Source organism: Oncorhynchus nerka, linkage group LG4 (assembly GCF_034236695.1).
Source record: "Oncorhynchus nerka isolate Pitt River linkage group LG4, Oner_Uvic_2.0, whole genome shotgun sequence".
In the NCBI taxonomy this organism is placed as follows: Eukaryota; Metazoa; Chordata; class Actinopteri; order Salmoniformes; family Salmonidae; genus Oncorhynchus; species Oncorhynchus nerka.
In genome coordinates, this window is record NC_088399.1 from 10,078,437 (window position 1) to 10,094,531 (window position 16,095).

The 16,095-nt window shown below is 44.0% G+C and overlaps 2 protein-coding genes across 2 annotated transcripts in view; one reads left to right on the forward strand and one right to left on the reverse strand.

Annotated features, from left to right (window-relative positions):
- LOC115117757 (ADAM metallopeptidase with thrombospondin type 1 motif, 17) overlaps positions 1–16,095 on the forward strand; it is a 156,704-nt gene that overhangs the window by 73,017 nt on the left and 67,592 nt on the right. Inside the window, exon 13 of the mRNA XM_029646256.2 lies at positions 13,212–13,360. Within this exon, the coding sequence (XP_029502116.2) occupies positions 13,212–13,360 (149 nt within the window). The remainder of the gene's footprint in view (positions 1–13,211; positions 13,361–16,095) is intronic.
- LOC115117785 (uncharacterized) overlaps positions 1–16,095 on the reverse strand; it is a 100,044-nt gene that overhangs the window by 4,931 nt on the left and 79,018 nt on the right. The window lies entirely within an intron of this gene.

Genomic DNA, 16,095 nt, shown 5'->3' on the forward strand with positions numbered 1-16,095 from the left:
AGAGTCCCAGGTACTTTACACTGTAATGACTGTCTCTGAGTAGAGTCCCAGGTACTTTACACTGTAATGACCGTCTCTGAGTAGAGTCCCAGGTACTTTACACTGTAATGACTGTCTCTCTGAGTAGAGTCCCAGGTACTTTACACTGTAATGACCGTCTCTGAGTAGAGTCCCAGGTACTTTACACTGTAATGACTGTCTCTGAGTAGAGTCCCAGGTACTTTACACTGTAATGACTGTCTCTGAGTAGAGTCCCAGGTACTTTACACTGTAATGACTGTCTCTCTGAGTAGAGTCCCAGGTACTTTACACTGTAATGACTGTCTCTCTGAGTAGAGTCTCAGGTACTTTACACTGTAACGACTGTCTATCTGAGTAGAGTCCCAGGTACTTTACACTGTAATGACTGTCTCTCTGAGTAGAGTCCCAGGTACTTTACACTGTAACGACTGTCTCTCTGAGTAGAGTCCCAGGTACTTTACACTGTAATGACTGTCTCTCTGAGTAGAGTCCCAGGTACTTTACACTGTAATGACTGTCTCTGAGTAGAGTCCCAGGTACTTTACACTGTAATGACTGTCTCTGAGTAGAGTCCCAGGTACTTTACACTGTAATGACTGTCTCTCTGAGTAGAGGCCCAGGTACTTTACACTGTAATGACTGTCTCTCTGAGTAGAGTCCCAGGTACTTTACACTGTAATGACTGTCTCTGAGTAGAGTCCCAGGTACTTTACACTGTAATGACTGTCTCTCTGAGTAGAGTCCCAGGTACTTTACACTGTAATGACTGTCTCTGAGTAGAGTCCCAGGTACTTTACACTGTAATGACTGTCTCTGAGTAGAGTCCCAGGTACTTTACACTGTAATGACTGTCTCTGAGTATAGTCCCAGGTACTTTACACTGTAATGACCGTCTCTGAGTAGAGTCCCAGGTACTTTACACTGTAATGACTGTCTCTGAGTAGAGTCCCAGGTACTTTACACTGTAATGACTGTCTCTCTGAGTAGAGTCCCAGGTACTTTACACTGTAATGACCGTCTCTCTGAGTAGAGTCTCAGGTACTTTACACTGTAATGACTGTCTCTGAGTAGAGTCCCAGGTACTTTACACTGTAATGACTGTCTCTCTGAGTAGAGTCCCAGGTACTTTACACTGTAATGACTGTCTCTGAGTAGAGTCCCAGGTACTTTACACTGTAATGACTGTCTCTGAGTAGAGTCCCAGGTACTTTACACTGTAATGACTGTCTCTGAGTATAGTCCCAGGTACTTTACACTGTAATGACCGTCTCTGAGTAGAGTCCCAGGTACTTTACACTGTAATGACTGTCTCTGAGTAGAGTCCCAGGTAATTTACACTGTAATGACTGTCTCTCTGAGTAGAGTCCCAGGTACTTTACACTGTAATGACTGTCTCTCTGAGTAGAGTCCCAGGTACTTTACACTGTAATGACTGTCTCTCTGAGTAGAGTCCCAGGTACTTTACACTGTAATGACTGTCTCTCTGAGTAGAGTCCCAGGTACTTTACACTGTAATGACTGTCTCTCTGAGTAGAGTCCCAGGTACTTTACACTGTAATGACTGTCTCTCTGAGTAGAGTCCCAGGTACTTTACACTGTAATGACTGTCTCTGAGTAGAGTCCCAGGTACTTTACACTGTAATGACTGTCTCTCTGAGTAGAGTCCCAGGTACTTTACACTGTAATGACTGTCTCTCTGAGTAGAGTCCCAGGTACTTTACACTGTAATGACTGTCTCTGAGTAGAGTCCCAGGTACTTTACACTGTAATGACTGTCTCTGAGTAGAGTCCCAGGTACTTTACACTGTAATGACTGTCTCTCTGAGTAGAGTCCCAGGTACTTTACACTGTAATGACCGTCTCTGAGTAGAGTCCCAGGTACTTTACACTGTAATGACCGTCTCTGAGTAGAGTCCCAGGTACTTTAAACTGTAATGACTGTCTCTGAGTAGAGTCCCAGGTACTTTACACTGTAATGACTGTCTCTCTGAGTAGAGTCCCAGGTACTTTACACTGTAATGACTGTCTCTCTGAGTAGAGTCCCAGGTACTTTACACTGTAATGACTGTCTCTGAGTAGAGTCCCAGGTACTTTACACTGTAATGACTGTCTCTGAGTAGAGTCCCAGGTACTTTACACTGTAATGACCGTCTCTGAGTAGAGTCCCAGGTACTTTACACTGTAATGACTGTCTCTCTGAGTAGAGTCCCAGGTACTTTACACTGTAATGACCGTCTCTGAGTAGAGTCCCAGGTACTTTACACTGTAATGACTGTCTCTGAGTAGAGTCCCAGGTACTTTACACTGTAATGACTGTCTCTGAGTAGAGTCCCAGGTACTTTACACTGTAATGACTGTCTCTCTGAGTAGAGTCCCAGGTACTTTACACTGTAATGACTGTCTCTCTGAGTAGAGTCTCAGGTACTTTACACTGTAACGACTGTCTATCTGAGTAGAGTCCCAGGTACTTTACACTGTAATGACTGTCTCTCTGAGTAGAGTCCCAGGTACTTTACACTGTAACGACTGTCTCTCTGAGTAGAGTCCCAGGTACTTTACACTGTAATGACTGTCTCTCTGAGTAGAGTCCCAGGTACTTTACACTGTAATGACTGTCTCTGAGTAGAGTCCCAGGTACTTTACACTGTAATGACTGTCTCTGAGTAGAGTCCCAGGTACTTTACACTGTAATGACCGTCTCTGAGTAGAGTCCCAGGTACTTTACACTGTAATGACTGTCTCTCTGAGTAGAGTCCCAGGTACTTTACACTGTAATGACTGTCTCTCTGAGTAGAGTCCCAGGTACTTTACACTGTAATGACCGTCTCTGAGTAGAGTCCCAGGTACTTTACACTGTAATGACTGTCTCTCGGAGTAGAGTCCCAGGTACTTTACACTGTAATGACTGTCTCTCTGAGTAGAGTCCCAGGTACTTTACACTGTAATGACTGTCTCTCTGAGTAGAGTCCCAGGTACTTTACACTGTAATGACCGTCTCTGAGTAGAGTCCCAGGTACTTTACACTGTAATGACCGTCTCTGAGTAGAGTCCCAGGTACTTTAAACTGTAATGACTGTCTCTGAGTAGAGTCCCAGGTACTTTACACTGTAATGACTGTCTCTCTGAGTAGAGTCCCAGGTACTTTACACTGTAATGACTGTCTCTCTGAGTAGAGTCCCAGGTACTTTACACTGTAATGACTGTCTCTGAGTAGAGTCCCAGGTACTTTACACTGTAATGACTGTCTCTGAGTAGAGTCCCAGGTACTTTACACTGTAATGACCGTCTCTGAGTAGAGTCCCAGGTACTTTACACTGTAATGACTGTCTCTCTGAGTAGAGTCCCAGGTACTTTACACTGTAATGACCGTCTCTGAGTAGAGTCCCAGGTACTTTACACTGTAATGACTGTCTCTCTGAGTAGAGTCCCAGGTACTTTACACTGTAATGACTGTCTCTCTGAGTAGAGTCCCAGGTACTTTACACTGTAATGACTGTCTCTCTGAGTAGAGTCCCAGGTACTTTACACTGTAATGACTGTCTCTCTGAGTAGAGTCCCAGGTACTTTACACTGTAATGACTGTCTCTGAGTAGAGTCCCAGGTACTTTACACTGTAATGACTGTCTCTCTGAGTAGAGTCCCAGGTACTTTACACTGTAATGACTGTCTCTCTGAGTAGAGTCCCAGGTACTTTACACTGTAATGACTGTCTCTGAGTAGAGTCCCAGGTACTTTACACTGTAATGACTGTCTCTGAGTAGAGTCCCAGGTACTTTACACTGTAATGACTGTCTCTCTGAGTAGAGTCCCAGGTACTTTACACTGTAATGACCGTCTCTGAGTAGAGTCCCAGGTACTTTACACTGTAATGACCGTCTCTGAGTAGAGTCCCAGGTACTTTAAACTGTAATGACTGTCTCTGAGTAGAGTCCCAGGTACTTTACACTGTAATGACTGTCTCTCTGAGTAGAGTCCCAGGTACTTTACACTGTAATGACTGTCTCTCTGAGTAGAGTCCCAGGTACTTTACACTGTAATGACTGTCTCTGAGTAGAGTCCCAGGTACTTTACACTGTAATGACTGTCTCTGAGTAGAGTCCCAGGTACTTTACACTGTAATGACCGTCTCTGAGTAGAGTCCCAGGTACTTTACACTGTAATGACTGTCTCTCTGAGTAGAGTCCCAGGTACTTTACACTGTAATGACCGTCTCTGAGTAGAGTCCCAGGTACTTTACACTGTAATGACTGTCTCTGAGTAGAGTCCCAGGTACTTTACACTGTAATGACTGTCTCTGAGTAGAGTCTCAGGTACTTTACACTGTAATGACTGTCTCTGAGTAGAGTCCCAGGTACTTTACACTGTAATGACTGTCTCTCTGAGTAGAGTCCCAGGTACTTTACACTGTAATGACTGTCTCTGAGTAGAGTCCCAGGTACTTTACACTGTAATGACTGTCTCTGAGTAGAGTCCCAGGTACTTTACACTGTAATGACTGTCTCTGAGTATAGTCCCAGGTACTTTACACTGTAATGACCGTCTCTGAGTAGAGTCCCAGGTACTTTACACTGTAATGACTGTCTCTGAGTAGAGTCCCAGGTAATTTACACTGTAATGACTGTCTCTCTGAGTAGAGTCCCAGGTACTTTACACTGTAATGACTGTCTCTCTGAGTAGAGTCCCAGGTACTTTACACTGTAATGACTGTCTCTCTGAGTAGAGTCCCAGGTACTTTACACTGTAATGACTGTCTCTCTGAGTAGAGTCCCAGGTACTTTACACTGTAATGACTGTCTCTCTGAGTAGAGTCCCAGGTACTTTACACTGTAATGACTGTCTCTCTGAGTAGAGTCCCAGGTACTTTACACTGTAATGACTGTCTCTGAGTAGAGTCCCAGGTACTTTACACTGTAATGACTGTCTCTCTGAGTAGAGTCCCAGGTACTTTACACTGTAATGACTGTCTCTGAGTAGAGTCCCAGGTACTTTACACTGTAATGACTGTCTCTGAGTAGAGTCCCAGGTACTTTACACTGTAATGACTGTCTCTGAGTAGAGTCCCAGGTACTTTACACTGTAATGACTGTCTCTCTGAGTAGAGTCCCAGGTACTTTACACTGTAATGACCGTCTCTGAGTAGAGTCCCAGGTACTTTACACTGTCTCTGAGTAGAGTCCCAGGTACTTTAAACTGTAATGACTGTCTCTGAGTAGAGTCCCAGGTACTTTACACTGTAATGACTGTCTCTCTGAGTAGAGTCCCAGGTACTTTACACTGTAATGACTGTCTCTCTGAGTAGAGTCCCAGGTACTTTACACTGTAATGACTGTCTCTGAGTAGAGTCCCAGGTACTTTACACTGTAATGACTGTCTCTGAGTAGAGTCCCAGGTACTTTACACTGTAATGACCGTCTCTGAGTAGAGTCCCAGGTACTTTACACTGTAATGACTGTCTCTCTGAGTAGAGTCCCAGGTACTTTACACTGTAATGACCGTCTCTGAGTAGAGTCCCAGGTACTTTACACTGTAATGACTGTCTCTGAGTAAGTCCCAGGTACTTTACACTGTAATGACTGTCTCTCTGAGTAGAGTCCCAGGTACTTTACACTGTAATGACTGTCTCTCTGAGTAGAGTCCCAGGTACTTTACACTGTAATGACTGTCTCTCTGAGTAGAGTCCCAGGTACTTTACACTGTAATGACTGTCTCTCTGAGTAGAGTCCCAGGTACTTTACACTGTAATGACTGTCTCTCTGAGTAGAGTCCCAGGTACTTTACACTGTAATGACTGTCTCTCTGAGTAGAGTCCCAGGTACTTTACACTGTAATGACTGTCTCTCTGAGTAGAGTCCCAGGTACTTTACACTGTAATGACTGTCTCTGAGTAGAGTCCCAGGTACTTTACACTGTAATGACTGTCTCTGAGTAGAGTCCCAGGTACTTTACACTGTAATGACTGTCTCTGAGTAGAGTCCCAGGTACTTTACACTGTAATGACCGTCTCTGAGTAGAGTCCCAGGTACTTTACACTGTAATGACTGTCTCTCTGAGTAGAGTCCCAGGTACTTTACACTGTAATGACTGTCTCTCTGAGTAGAGTCCCAGGTACTTTACACTGTAATGACTGTCTCTCTGAGTAGAGTCCCAGGTACTTTACACTGTAATGACTGTCTCTGAGTAGAGTCCCAGGTACTTTACACTGTAATGACTGTCTCTCTGAGTAGAGTCCCAGGTACTTTACACTGTAATGACTGTCTCTCTGAGTAGAGTCCCAGGTACTTTACACTGTAATGACTGTCTCTGAGTAGAGTCCCAGGTACTTTACACTGTAATGACCGTCTCTGAGTAGAGTCCCAGGTACTTTAAACTGTAATGACTGTCTCTGAGTAGAGTCCCAGGTACTTTACACTGTAATGACTGTCTCTCTGAGTAGAGTCCCAGGTACTTTACACTGTAATGACTGTCTCTCTGAGTAGAGTCCCAGGTACTTTACACTGTAATGACTGTCTCTGAGTAGAGTCCCAGGTACTTTACACTGTAATGACTGTCTCTGAGTAGAGTCCCAGGTACTTTACACTGTAATGACTGTCTCTGAGTAGAGTCCCAGGTACTTTACACTGTAATGACTGTCTCTCTGAGTAGAGTCCCAGGTACTTTACACTGTAATGACCGTCTCTGAGTAGAGTCCCAGGTACTTTACACTGTAATGACTGTCTCTGAGTAGAGTCCCAGGTACTTTACACTGTAATGACTGTCTCTGAGTAGAGTCCCAGGTACTTTACACTGTAATGACTGTCTCTCTGAGTAGAGTCCCAGGTACTTTACACTGTAATGACTGTCTCTCTGAGTAGAGTCTCAGGTACTTTACACTGTAACGACTGTCTATCTGAGTAGAGTCCCAGGTACTTTACACTGTAATGACTGTCTCTGAGTAGAGTCCCAGGTACTTTACACTGTAACGACTGTCTCTCTGAGTAGAGTCCCAGGTACTTTACACTGTAATGACTGTCTCTCTGAGTAGAGTCCCAGGTACTTTACACTGTAATGACTGTCTCTGAGTAGAGTCCCACACTGTAATGACTGTCTCTGAGTAGAGTCCCAGGTACTTTACACTGTAATGACTGTCTCTCTGAGTAGAGTCCCAGGTACTTTACACTGTAATGACTGTCTCTGAGTAGAGTCCCAGGTACTTTACACTGTAATGACTGTCTCTGAGTAGAGTCCCAGGTACTTTACACTGTAATGACTGTCTCTCTGAGTAGAGTCCCAGGTACTTTACACTGTAATGACTGTCTCTCTGAGTAGAGTCCCAGGTACTTTACACTGTAATGACTGTCTCTCTGAGTAGAGTCCCAGGTACTTTACACTGTAATGACTGTCTCTCTGAGTAGAGTCCCAGGTACTTTACACTGTAATGACTGTCTCTCTGAGTAGAGTCCCAGGTACTTTACACTGTAATGACTGTCTCTCTGAGTAGAGTCCCAGGTACTTTACACTGTAATGACTGTCTCTCTCAGTAGAGTCCCAGGTACTTTACACTGTAATGACTGTCTCTGAGTAGAGTCCCAGGTACTTTACACTGTAATGACTGTCTCTCTGAGTAGAGTCCCAGGTACTTTACACTGTAATGACTGTCTCTGAGTAGAGTCCCAGGTACTTTACACTGTAATGACTGTCTCTCTGAGTAGAGTCCCAGGTACTTTACACTGTAATGACTGTCTCTCTGAGTAGAGTACCAGGTACTTTACACTGTAATGACTGTCTCTCTGAGTAGAGTCCCAGGTACTTTACACTGTAATGACTGTCTCTCTGAGTAGAGTCCCAGGTACTTTACACTGTAATGACTGTCTCTCTGAGTAGAGTCCCAGGTACTTTACACTGTAATGACTGTCTCTCTGAGTAGAGTCCCAGGTACTTTACACTGTAATGACTGTCTCTGAGTAGAGTCCCAGGTAATGACTGTCTCTTTACACTGTAATGACTGTCTCTCTGAGTAGAGTCCCAGGTACTTTACACTGTAATGACTGTCTCTCTGAGTAGAGTCCCAGGTACTTTACACTGTAATGACTGTCTCTCTGAGTAGAGTCCCAGGTACTTTACACTGTAATGACTGTCTCTCTGAGTAGAGTCCCAGGTACTTTACACTGTAATGACTGTCTCTCTGAGTAGAGTCCCAGGTACTTTACACTGTAATGACTGTCTCTCTGAGTAGAGTCCCAGGTACTTTACACTGTAATGACTGTCTCTCTGAGTAGAGTCCCAGGTACTTTACACTGTAATGACTGTCTCTGAGTAGAGTCCCAGGTACTTTACACTGTAATGACTGTCTCTGAGTAGAGTCCCAGGTACTTTACACTGTAATGACTGTCTCTGAGTAGAGTCCCAGGTACTTTACACTGTAATGACTGTCTCTGAGTATAGTCCCAGGTACTTTACACTGTAATGAGTCCCAGGTACTTTACACTGTAATGACTGTCTCTGAGTAGAGTCCCAGGTACTTTACACTGTAATGACTGTCTCTCTGAGTAGAGTCCCAGGTACTTTACACTGTAATGACCGTCTCTCTGAGTAGAGTCTCAGGTACTTTACACTGTAATGACTGTCTCTGAGTAGAGTCCCAGGTACTTTACACTGTAATGACTGTCTCTCTGAGTAGAGTCCCAGGTACTTTACACTGTAATGACTGTCTCTGAGTAGAGTCCCAGGTACTTTACACTGTAATGACTGTCTCTGAGTAGAGTCCCAGGTACTTTACACTGTAATGACTGTCTCTGAGTATAGTCCCAGGTACTTTACACTGTAATGACTGTCTCTGAGTAGAGTCCCAGGTACTTTACACTGTAATGACTGTCTCTCTGAGTAGAGTCCCAGGTACTTTACACTGTAATGACTGTCTCTCTGAGTAGAGTCCCAGGTACTTTACACTGTAATGACTGTCTCTCTGAGTAGAGTCCCAGGTACTTTACACTGTATTGACTGTCTCTCTGAGTAGAGTCCCAGGTACTTTACACTGTAATGACTGTCTCTCTGAGTAGAGTCCCAGGTACTTTACACTGTAATGACTGTCTCTGAGTAGAGTCCCAGGTACTTTACACTGTAATGACTGTCTCTCTGAGTAGAGTCCCAGGTACTTTACACTGTAACGACTGTCTCTCTGAGTAGAGTCCCAGGTACTTTACACTGTAATGACTGTCTCTCTGAGTAGAGTCCCAGGTACTTTACACTGTAATGACTGTCTCTGAGTAGAGTCCCAGGTACTTTACACTGTAATGACTGTCTCTGAGTAGAGTCCCAGGTACTTTACACTGTAATGACCGTCTCTGAGTAGAGTCCCAGGTACTTTACACTGTAATGACTGTCTCTCTGAGTAGAGTCCCAGGTACTTTACACTGTAATGACTGTCTCTCTGAGTAGAGTCCCAGGTACTTTACACTGTAATGACCGTCTCTGAGTAGAGTCCCAGGTACTTTACACTGTAATGACTGTCTCTCGGAGTAGAGTCCCAGGTACTTTACACTGTAATGACTGTCTCTCTGAGTAGAGTCCCAGGTACTTTACACTGTAATGACTGTCTCTCTGAGTAGAGTCCCAGGTACTTTACACTGTAATGACCGTCTCTGAGTAGAGTCCCAGGTACTTTACACTGTAATGACCGTCTCTGAGTAGAGTCCCAGGTACTTTAAACTGTAATGACTGTCTCTGAGTAGAGTCCCAGGTACTTTACACTGTAATGACTGTCTCTCTGAGTAGAGTCCCAGGTACTTTACACTGTAATGACTGTCTCTCTGAGTAGAGTCCCAGGTACTTTACACTGTAATGACTGTCTCTGAGTAGAGTCCCAGGTACTTTACACTGTAATGACTGTCTCTGAGTAGAGTCCCAGGTACTTTACACTGTAATGACCGTCTCTGAGTAGAGTCCCAGGTACTTTACACTGTAATGACTGTCTCTCTGAGTAGAGTCCCAGGTACTTTACACTGTAATGACCGTCTCTGAGTAGAGTCCCAGGTACTTTACACTGTAATGACTGTCTCTGAGTAGAGTCCCAGGTACTTTACACTGTAATGACTGTCTCTGAGTAGAGTCCCAGGTACTTTACACTGTAATGACTGTCTCTCTGAGTAGAGTCCCAGGTACTTTACACTGTAATGACTGTCTCTCTGAGTAGAGTCTCAGGTACTTTACACTGTAACGACTGTCTATCTGAGTAGAGTCCCAGGTACTTTACACTGTAATGACTGTCTCTCTGAGTAGAGTCCCAGGTACTTTACACTGTAACGACTGTCTCTCTGAGTAGAGTCCCAGGTACTTTACACTGTAATGACTGTCTCTCTGAGTAGAGTCCCAGGTACTTTACACTGTAATGACTGTCTCTGAGTAGAGTCCCAGGTACTTTACACTGTAATGACTGTCTCTGAGTAGAGTCCCAGGTACTTTACACTGTAATGACTGTCTCTCTGAGTAGAGTCCCAGGTACTTTACACTGTAATGACTGTCTCTGAGTAGAGTCCCAGGTACTTTACACTGTAATGACTGTCTCTGAGTAGAGTCCCAGGTACTTTACACTGTAATGACTGTCTCTCTGAGTAGAGTCCCAGGTACTTTACACTGTAATGACTGTCTCTCTGAGTAGAGTCCCAGGTACTTTACACTGTAATGACTGTCTCTCTGAGTAGAGTCCCAGGTACTTTACACTGTAATGACTGTCTCTCTGAGTAGAGTCCCAGGTACTTTACACTGTAATGACTGTCTCTCTGAGTAGAGTCCCAGGTACTTTACACTGTAATGACTGTCTCTCTGAGTAGAGTCCCAGGTACTTTACACTGTAATGACTGTCTCTCTCAGTAGAGTCCCAGGTACTTTACACTGTAATGACTGTCTCTGAGTAGAGTCCCAGGTACTTTACACTGTAATGACTGTCTCTCTGAGTAGAGTCCCAGGTACTTTACACTGTAATGACTGTCTCTGAGTAGAGTCCCAGGTACTTTACACTGTAATGACTGTCTCTCTGAGTAGAGTCCCAGGTACTTTACACTGTAATGACTGTCTCTCTGAGTAGAGTACCAGGTACTTTACACTGTAATGACTGTCTCTCTGAGTAGAGTCCCAGGTACTTTACACTGTAATGACTGTCTCTCTGAGTAGAGTCCCAGGTACTTTACACTGTAATGACTGTCTCTCTGAGTAGAGTCCCAGGTACTTTACACTGTAATGACTGTCTCTCTGAGTAGAGTCCCAGGTACTTTACACTGTAATGACTGTCTCTGAGTAGAGTCCCAGGTACTTTACACTGTAATGACTGTCTCTGAGTAGAGTCCCAGGTACTTTACACTGTAATGACTGTCTCTCTGAGTAGAGTCCCAGGTACTTTACACTGTAATGACTGTCTCTCTGAGTAGAGTCCCAGGTACTTTACACTGTAATGACTGTCTCTCTGAGTAGAGTCCCAGGTACTTTACACTGTAATGACTGTCTCTCTGAGTAGAGTCCCAGGTACTTTACACTGTAATGACTGTCTCTCTGAGTAGAGTCCCAGGTACTTTACACTGTAATGACTGTCTCTCTGAGTAGAGTCCCAGGTACTTTACACTGTAATGACTGTCTCTCTGAGTAGAGTCCCAGGTACTTTACACTGTAATGACTGTCTCTGAGTAGAGTCCCAGGTACTTTACACTGTAATGACTGTCTCTGAGTAGAGTCCCAGGTACTTTACACTGTAATGACTGTCTCTGAGTATAGTCCCAGGTACTTTACACTGTAATGACCGTCTCTGAGTAGAGTCCCAGGTACTTTACACTGTAATGACTGTCTCTGAGTAGAGTCCCAGGTACTTTACACTGTAATGACTGTCTCTCTGAGTAGAGTCCCAGGTACTTTACACTGTAATGACCGTCTCTCTGAGTAGAGTCTCAGGTACTTTACACTGTAATGACTGTCTCTGAGTAGAGTCCCAGGTACTTTACACTGTAATGACTGTCTCTCTGAGTAGAGTCCCAGGTACTTTACACTGTAATGACTGTCTCTGAGTAGAGTCCCAGGTACTTTACACTGTAATGACTGTCTCTGAGTAGAGTCCCAGGTACTTTACACTGTAATGACTGTCTCTGAGTATAGTCCCAGGTACTTTACACTGTAATGACTGTCTCTGAGTAGAGTCCCAGGTACTTTACACTGTAATGACTGTCTCTCTGAGTAGAGTCCCAGGTACTTTACACTGTAATGACTGTCTCTCTGAGTAGAGTCCCAGGTACTTTACACTGTAATGACTGTCTCTCTGAGTAGAGTCCCAGGTACTTTACACTGTAATGACTGTCTCTCTGAGTAGAGTCCCAGGTACTTTACACTGTAATGACTGTCTCTCTGAGTAGAGTCCCAGGTACTTTACACTGTAATGACTGTCTCTCTGAGTAGAGTCCCAGGTACTTTACACTGTAATGACTGTCTCTCTGAGTAGAGTCCCAGGTACTTTACACTGTAATGACTGTCTCTGAGTAGAGTCCCAGGTACTTTACACTGTAATGACTGTCTCTCTGAGTAGAGTCCCAGGTACTTTACACTGTAATGACTGTCTCTGAGTAGAGTCCCAGGTACTTTACACTGTAATGACTGTCTCTGAGTAGAGTCCCAGGTACTTTACACTGTAATGACTGTCTCTCTGAGTAGAGTCCCAGGTACTTTACACTGTAATGACTGTCTCTCTGAGTAGAGTCCCAGGTACTTTACACTGTAATGACTGTCTCTGAGTAGAGTCCCAGGTACTTTACACTGTAATGACTGTCTCTGAGTAGAGTCCCAGGTACTTTACACTGTAATGACTGTCTCTGAGTAGAGTCCCAGGTACTTTACACTGTAATGACTGTCTCTGAGTAGAGTCCCAGGTACTTTACACTGTAATGACTGTCTCTGAGTAGAGTCCCAGGTACTTTACACTGTAATGACTGTCTCTGAGTAGAGTCCCGGGTACTTTACATCTTAGTCATTTAGCAAACACTCTTATCCAGAGTAATTGGGATTCAGTGCTGAATGGCACATGGACAGATTTTTCACCCTGTTCGGCTTGAGGATTAGAACCAGCAACCTTTCAGTTACTGGTCTAACGCACCTTATCCGCTAGGGTACAGGAGCTTTACTTATTTGATCTTGACCTTCATTCCATGCATTTTGTTTTGTATTGTCTCTGTTGGGACCAGTGGGAAAAGCCGGGACTGTGTCGGCTCCAGGATGCAGTACAGGCTGTGTGAGAACCTACCCTGCCCTGCTGGGAGCCCCAGCTTCAGAGACCAACAATGCCAGACCTTCAATCGCCCCTCCCTGCACTGGCACTCCGTCATGGATGATGGTATATATCTAGATCATAGACTGTATAACAAAACAAATCCATTGCAAAGGCTGCCTATCATACACCTCCGATTTCGCATTTCAGCACCGTTGTCTCACTCCTTGCGCCTCGTGGCGCCTCATTGAGGCGAAGATGTCATGTCAAACCACACTGCTGTCTCGTCCTTTATCTTATTTTGCCCTACGATACTCACTGAAGTTCACACCGGCATTTATTTGAAACATTTATTTGCTGAAATGCTGATGCCCGGCTATTAAAAGGGACAGGCAGCTTTTTTGAGACTGCGTTTAATTGAAGTTTTACTGTACACTATTCACAATTACTGCAGTGCAGTTCTCTAAACCACCAAACTCTTTCTTAGACACTAACTCTCAAACTCTAATATCTTGCTTTGCTCAAGCCTCTTTCTTGGTCTAATTGTGCCTGCTGGAGTAGAGTTGGTAGCCAAACCGGTCTGTGTGTGTTTGAGCGTGCTGGTGCGTGTGTGTGTGTGTGTGTGTGTGTGTGTGTGTGTGTGTGTGTGTGTGTGTGTGTGTGAGGCCCATGTTAGCGGCACCCCCAGGCTACAGTAATTGGACCTGGGTTCTGACAAACAGGCTCTCCAGTGGCTCTCTCTCTCTCTGCTCTGGATGACATCACTAGATGACTTCACTAGATGACTTCACTAGATGACATTACTAGATGACTTCACTAGATGACATTACTAGATGACTTCACTAGATGACATTACTAGAAGACTTCACTAGATGACATAAATAGATGACTTCACTAGATGACATCACTAGATGACTTCACTAGATGACTTCACTAGATGACTTCACTAGATGACATCACTAGATGACATCACTGGATGACACCTCTGGACGACTTCACTAGATGACATAAATAGATGACTTCACTAGATGACATCACTAGAGGACTTCACTAGATGACTTCACTAGATGACTTCACTAGATGACATCACTGGATGACACCTCTGGACGACTTCACTAGATGACATAAATAGATGACTTCACTAGATGACATCACTAGATGACATCACTAGATGACTTCACTAGATGACTTCACTAGATGTCATCACTGGATGACATCACCGGATGACATCACTAGATGACATCACTAGATGACTTCACTAGATGACTTCACTAGATGACATCACTGGATGACACCTCTGGACGACATCACTAGATGACTTCACTATGACTTCACTAGATGACTTCACTATATGACCTCACTAGATGACTTCACTAGATGACATCTCTGGATGACATCGCTAGATGACTTCACTAGATGACATCACTAGATGACATCACTAGATGACTTCACTATATGACCTCACTAGATGACATCACTGGATGACATCTCTGGATGACATCACTAGATGACTTCACTAGATGACTTCACTAGATGACATCACTAGATTACTTCACTGCACAGACGCTCTGCCTGCTGGAGCACAAAGCTCCTTTCATCAGGCAAGGGGTCTCTCTCTCCTTCTCTCCCTCTCTATTTCTCTCTTCTATCTATCTATCTATCTATCTATCTATCTATCTATCTATCTATCTATCTATCTATCTATCTGTCTCTCACTCTGTCTGTCTCTATGTCCCTCTCTCAATTCAATTTCAAATTCAATTTCAATTTAATGGGCTTTATTGGCATGTTCACTCACAAAAGTTCCAGAAGAATAAAGACATTTCAAATGTCATTATTTCTACATACAGTGTTGTAATGATCTGCAATAGTTAATGCACAAAATAAATAAACATAAACATAAATAAACATAAATATAGGTTATATTTACAATGGTGTTTGTTCTTCACTGGTTGCCATTTGCTTGTGGCAACAAGTCACAAATCTTGCTGCTGTGATGGCACACTAAGGTATTTCACCTAATAGATATGGGAGTTTATCAAAATTAGATTTATTTTCAAAATCTTTGTGGGTCTGTGTAATCTGAGGGAAAAATGTGTCTCTAATATGGTCATACATTTGGCAGGAGGTTAGGAAGTGCAGCTCAGTTTCCACCTCATTTTGTGGGCAGTGAGCACATAGCCTGTCTTCTCTTGAGAGCCTGGTCTGCGGCCTCTCTCTCTCTCTCTCTCTCTCTCTCTCTCTCTCTCTGAGCTGATTGGTGAAGAATCTGTCGATATGCCCTTGAGCAAGGCACTAAACCCTAATTGTTCCTGTAAGTCTCTCTGGATAAGAACATCTGCTAAATGACTAAACTTTAAATTATAGCTTGCGGATACAATGCATTCCTCAAATGCACTCATGGTTGATATAGATGATCAAAACCATCTTTGATAAGTAACAGGTATTTAGACTGGCTCCCGATGCTCCCAATCCCACATTCCTCCATATTTGGAGCAGAGAGGGGTAAAAATTGGCTTTGACTGTGAGATTTGGGAGATAGCGAGTGTTGGACATCCCATGTGTACAACACGATGCTGCTGCTGGAAGGCTGCTCGCATAGCTCTGACCTCAAGCCTGTGTCTCAAACGCCACCCTATTCCCTATATAGTGCACTACTTTTGACCAGAACCCTATGGGCCCATTTGGGATGCAGACCAAGTGTGCGCTCGGTGCCAAGTCCTGGCATATTGCACAAATCAGTATAAACCTGTCGGGCCGCATGTACGCACGCTTAAGTGTTCAAAGATGGGGATTGAATGTTTACAACGTAGCCTCGTCAAACACTGTAAGAGATGAATGCGTCTGGAAGATGCTTCGCG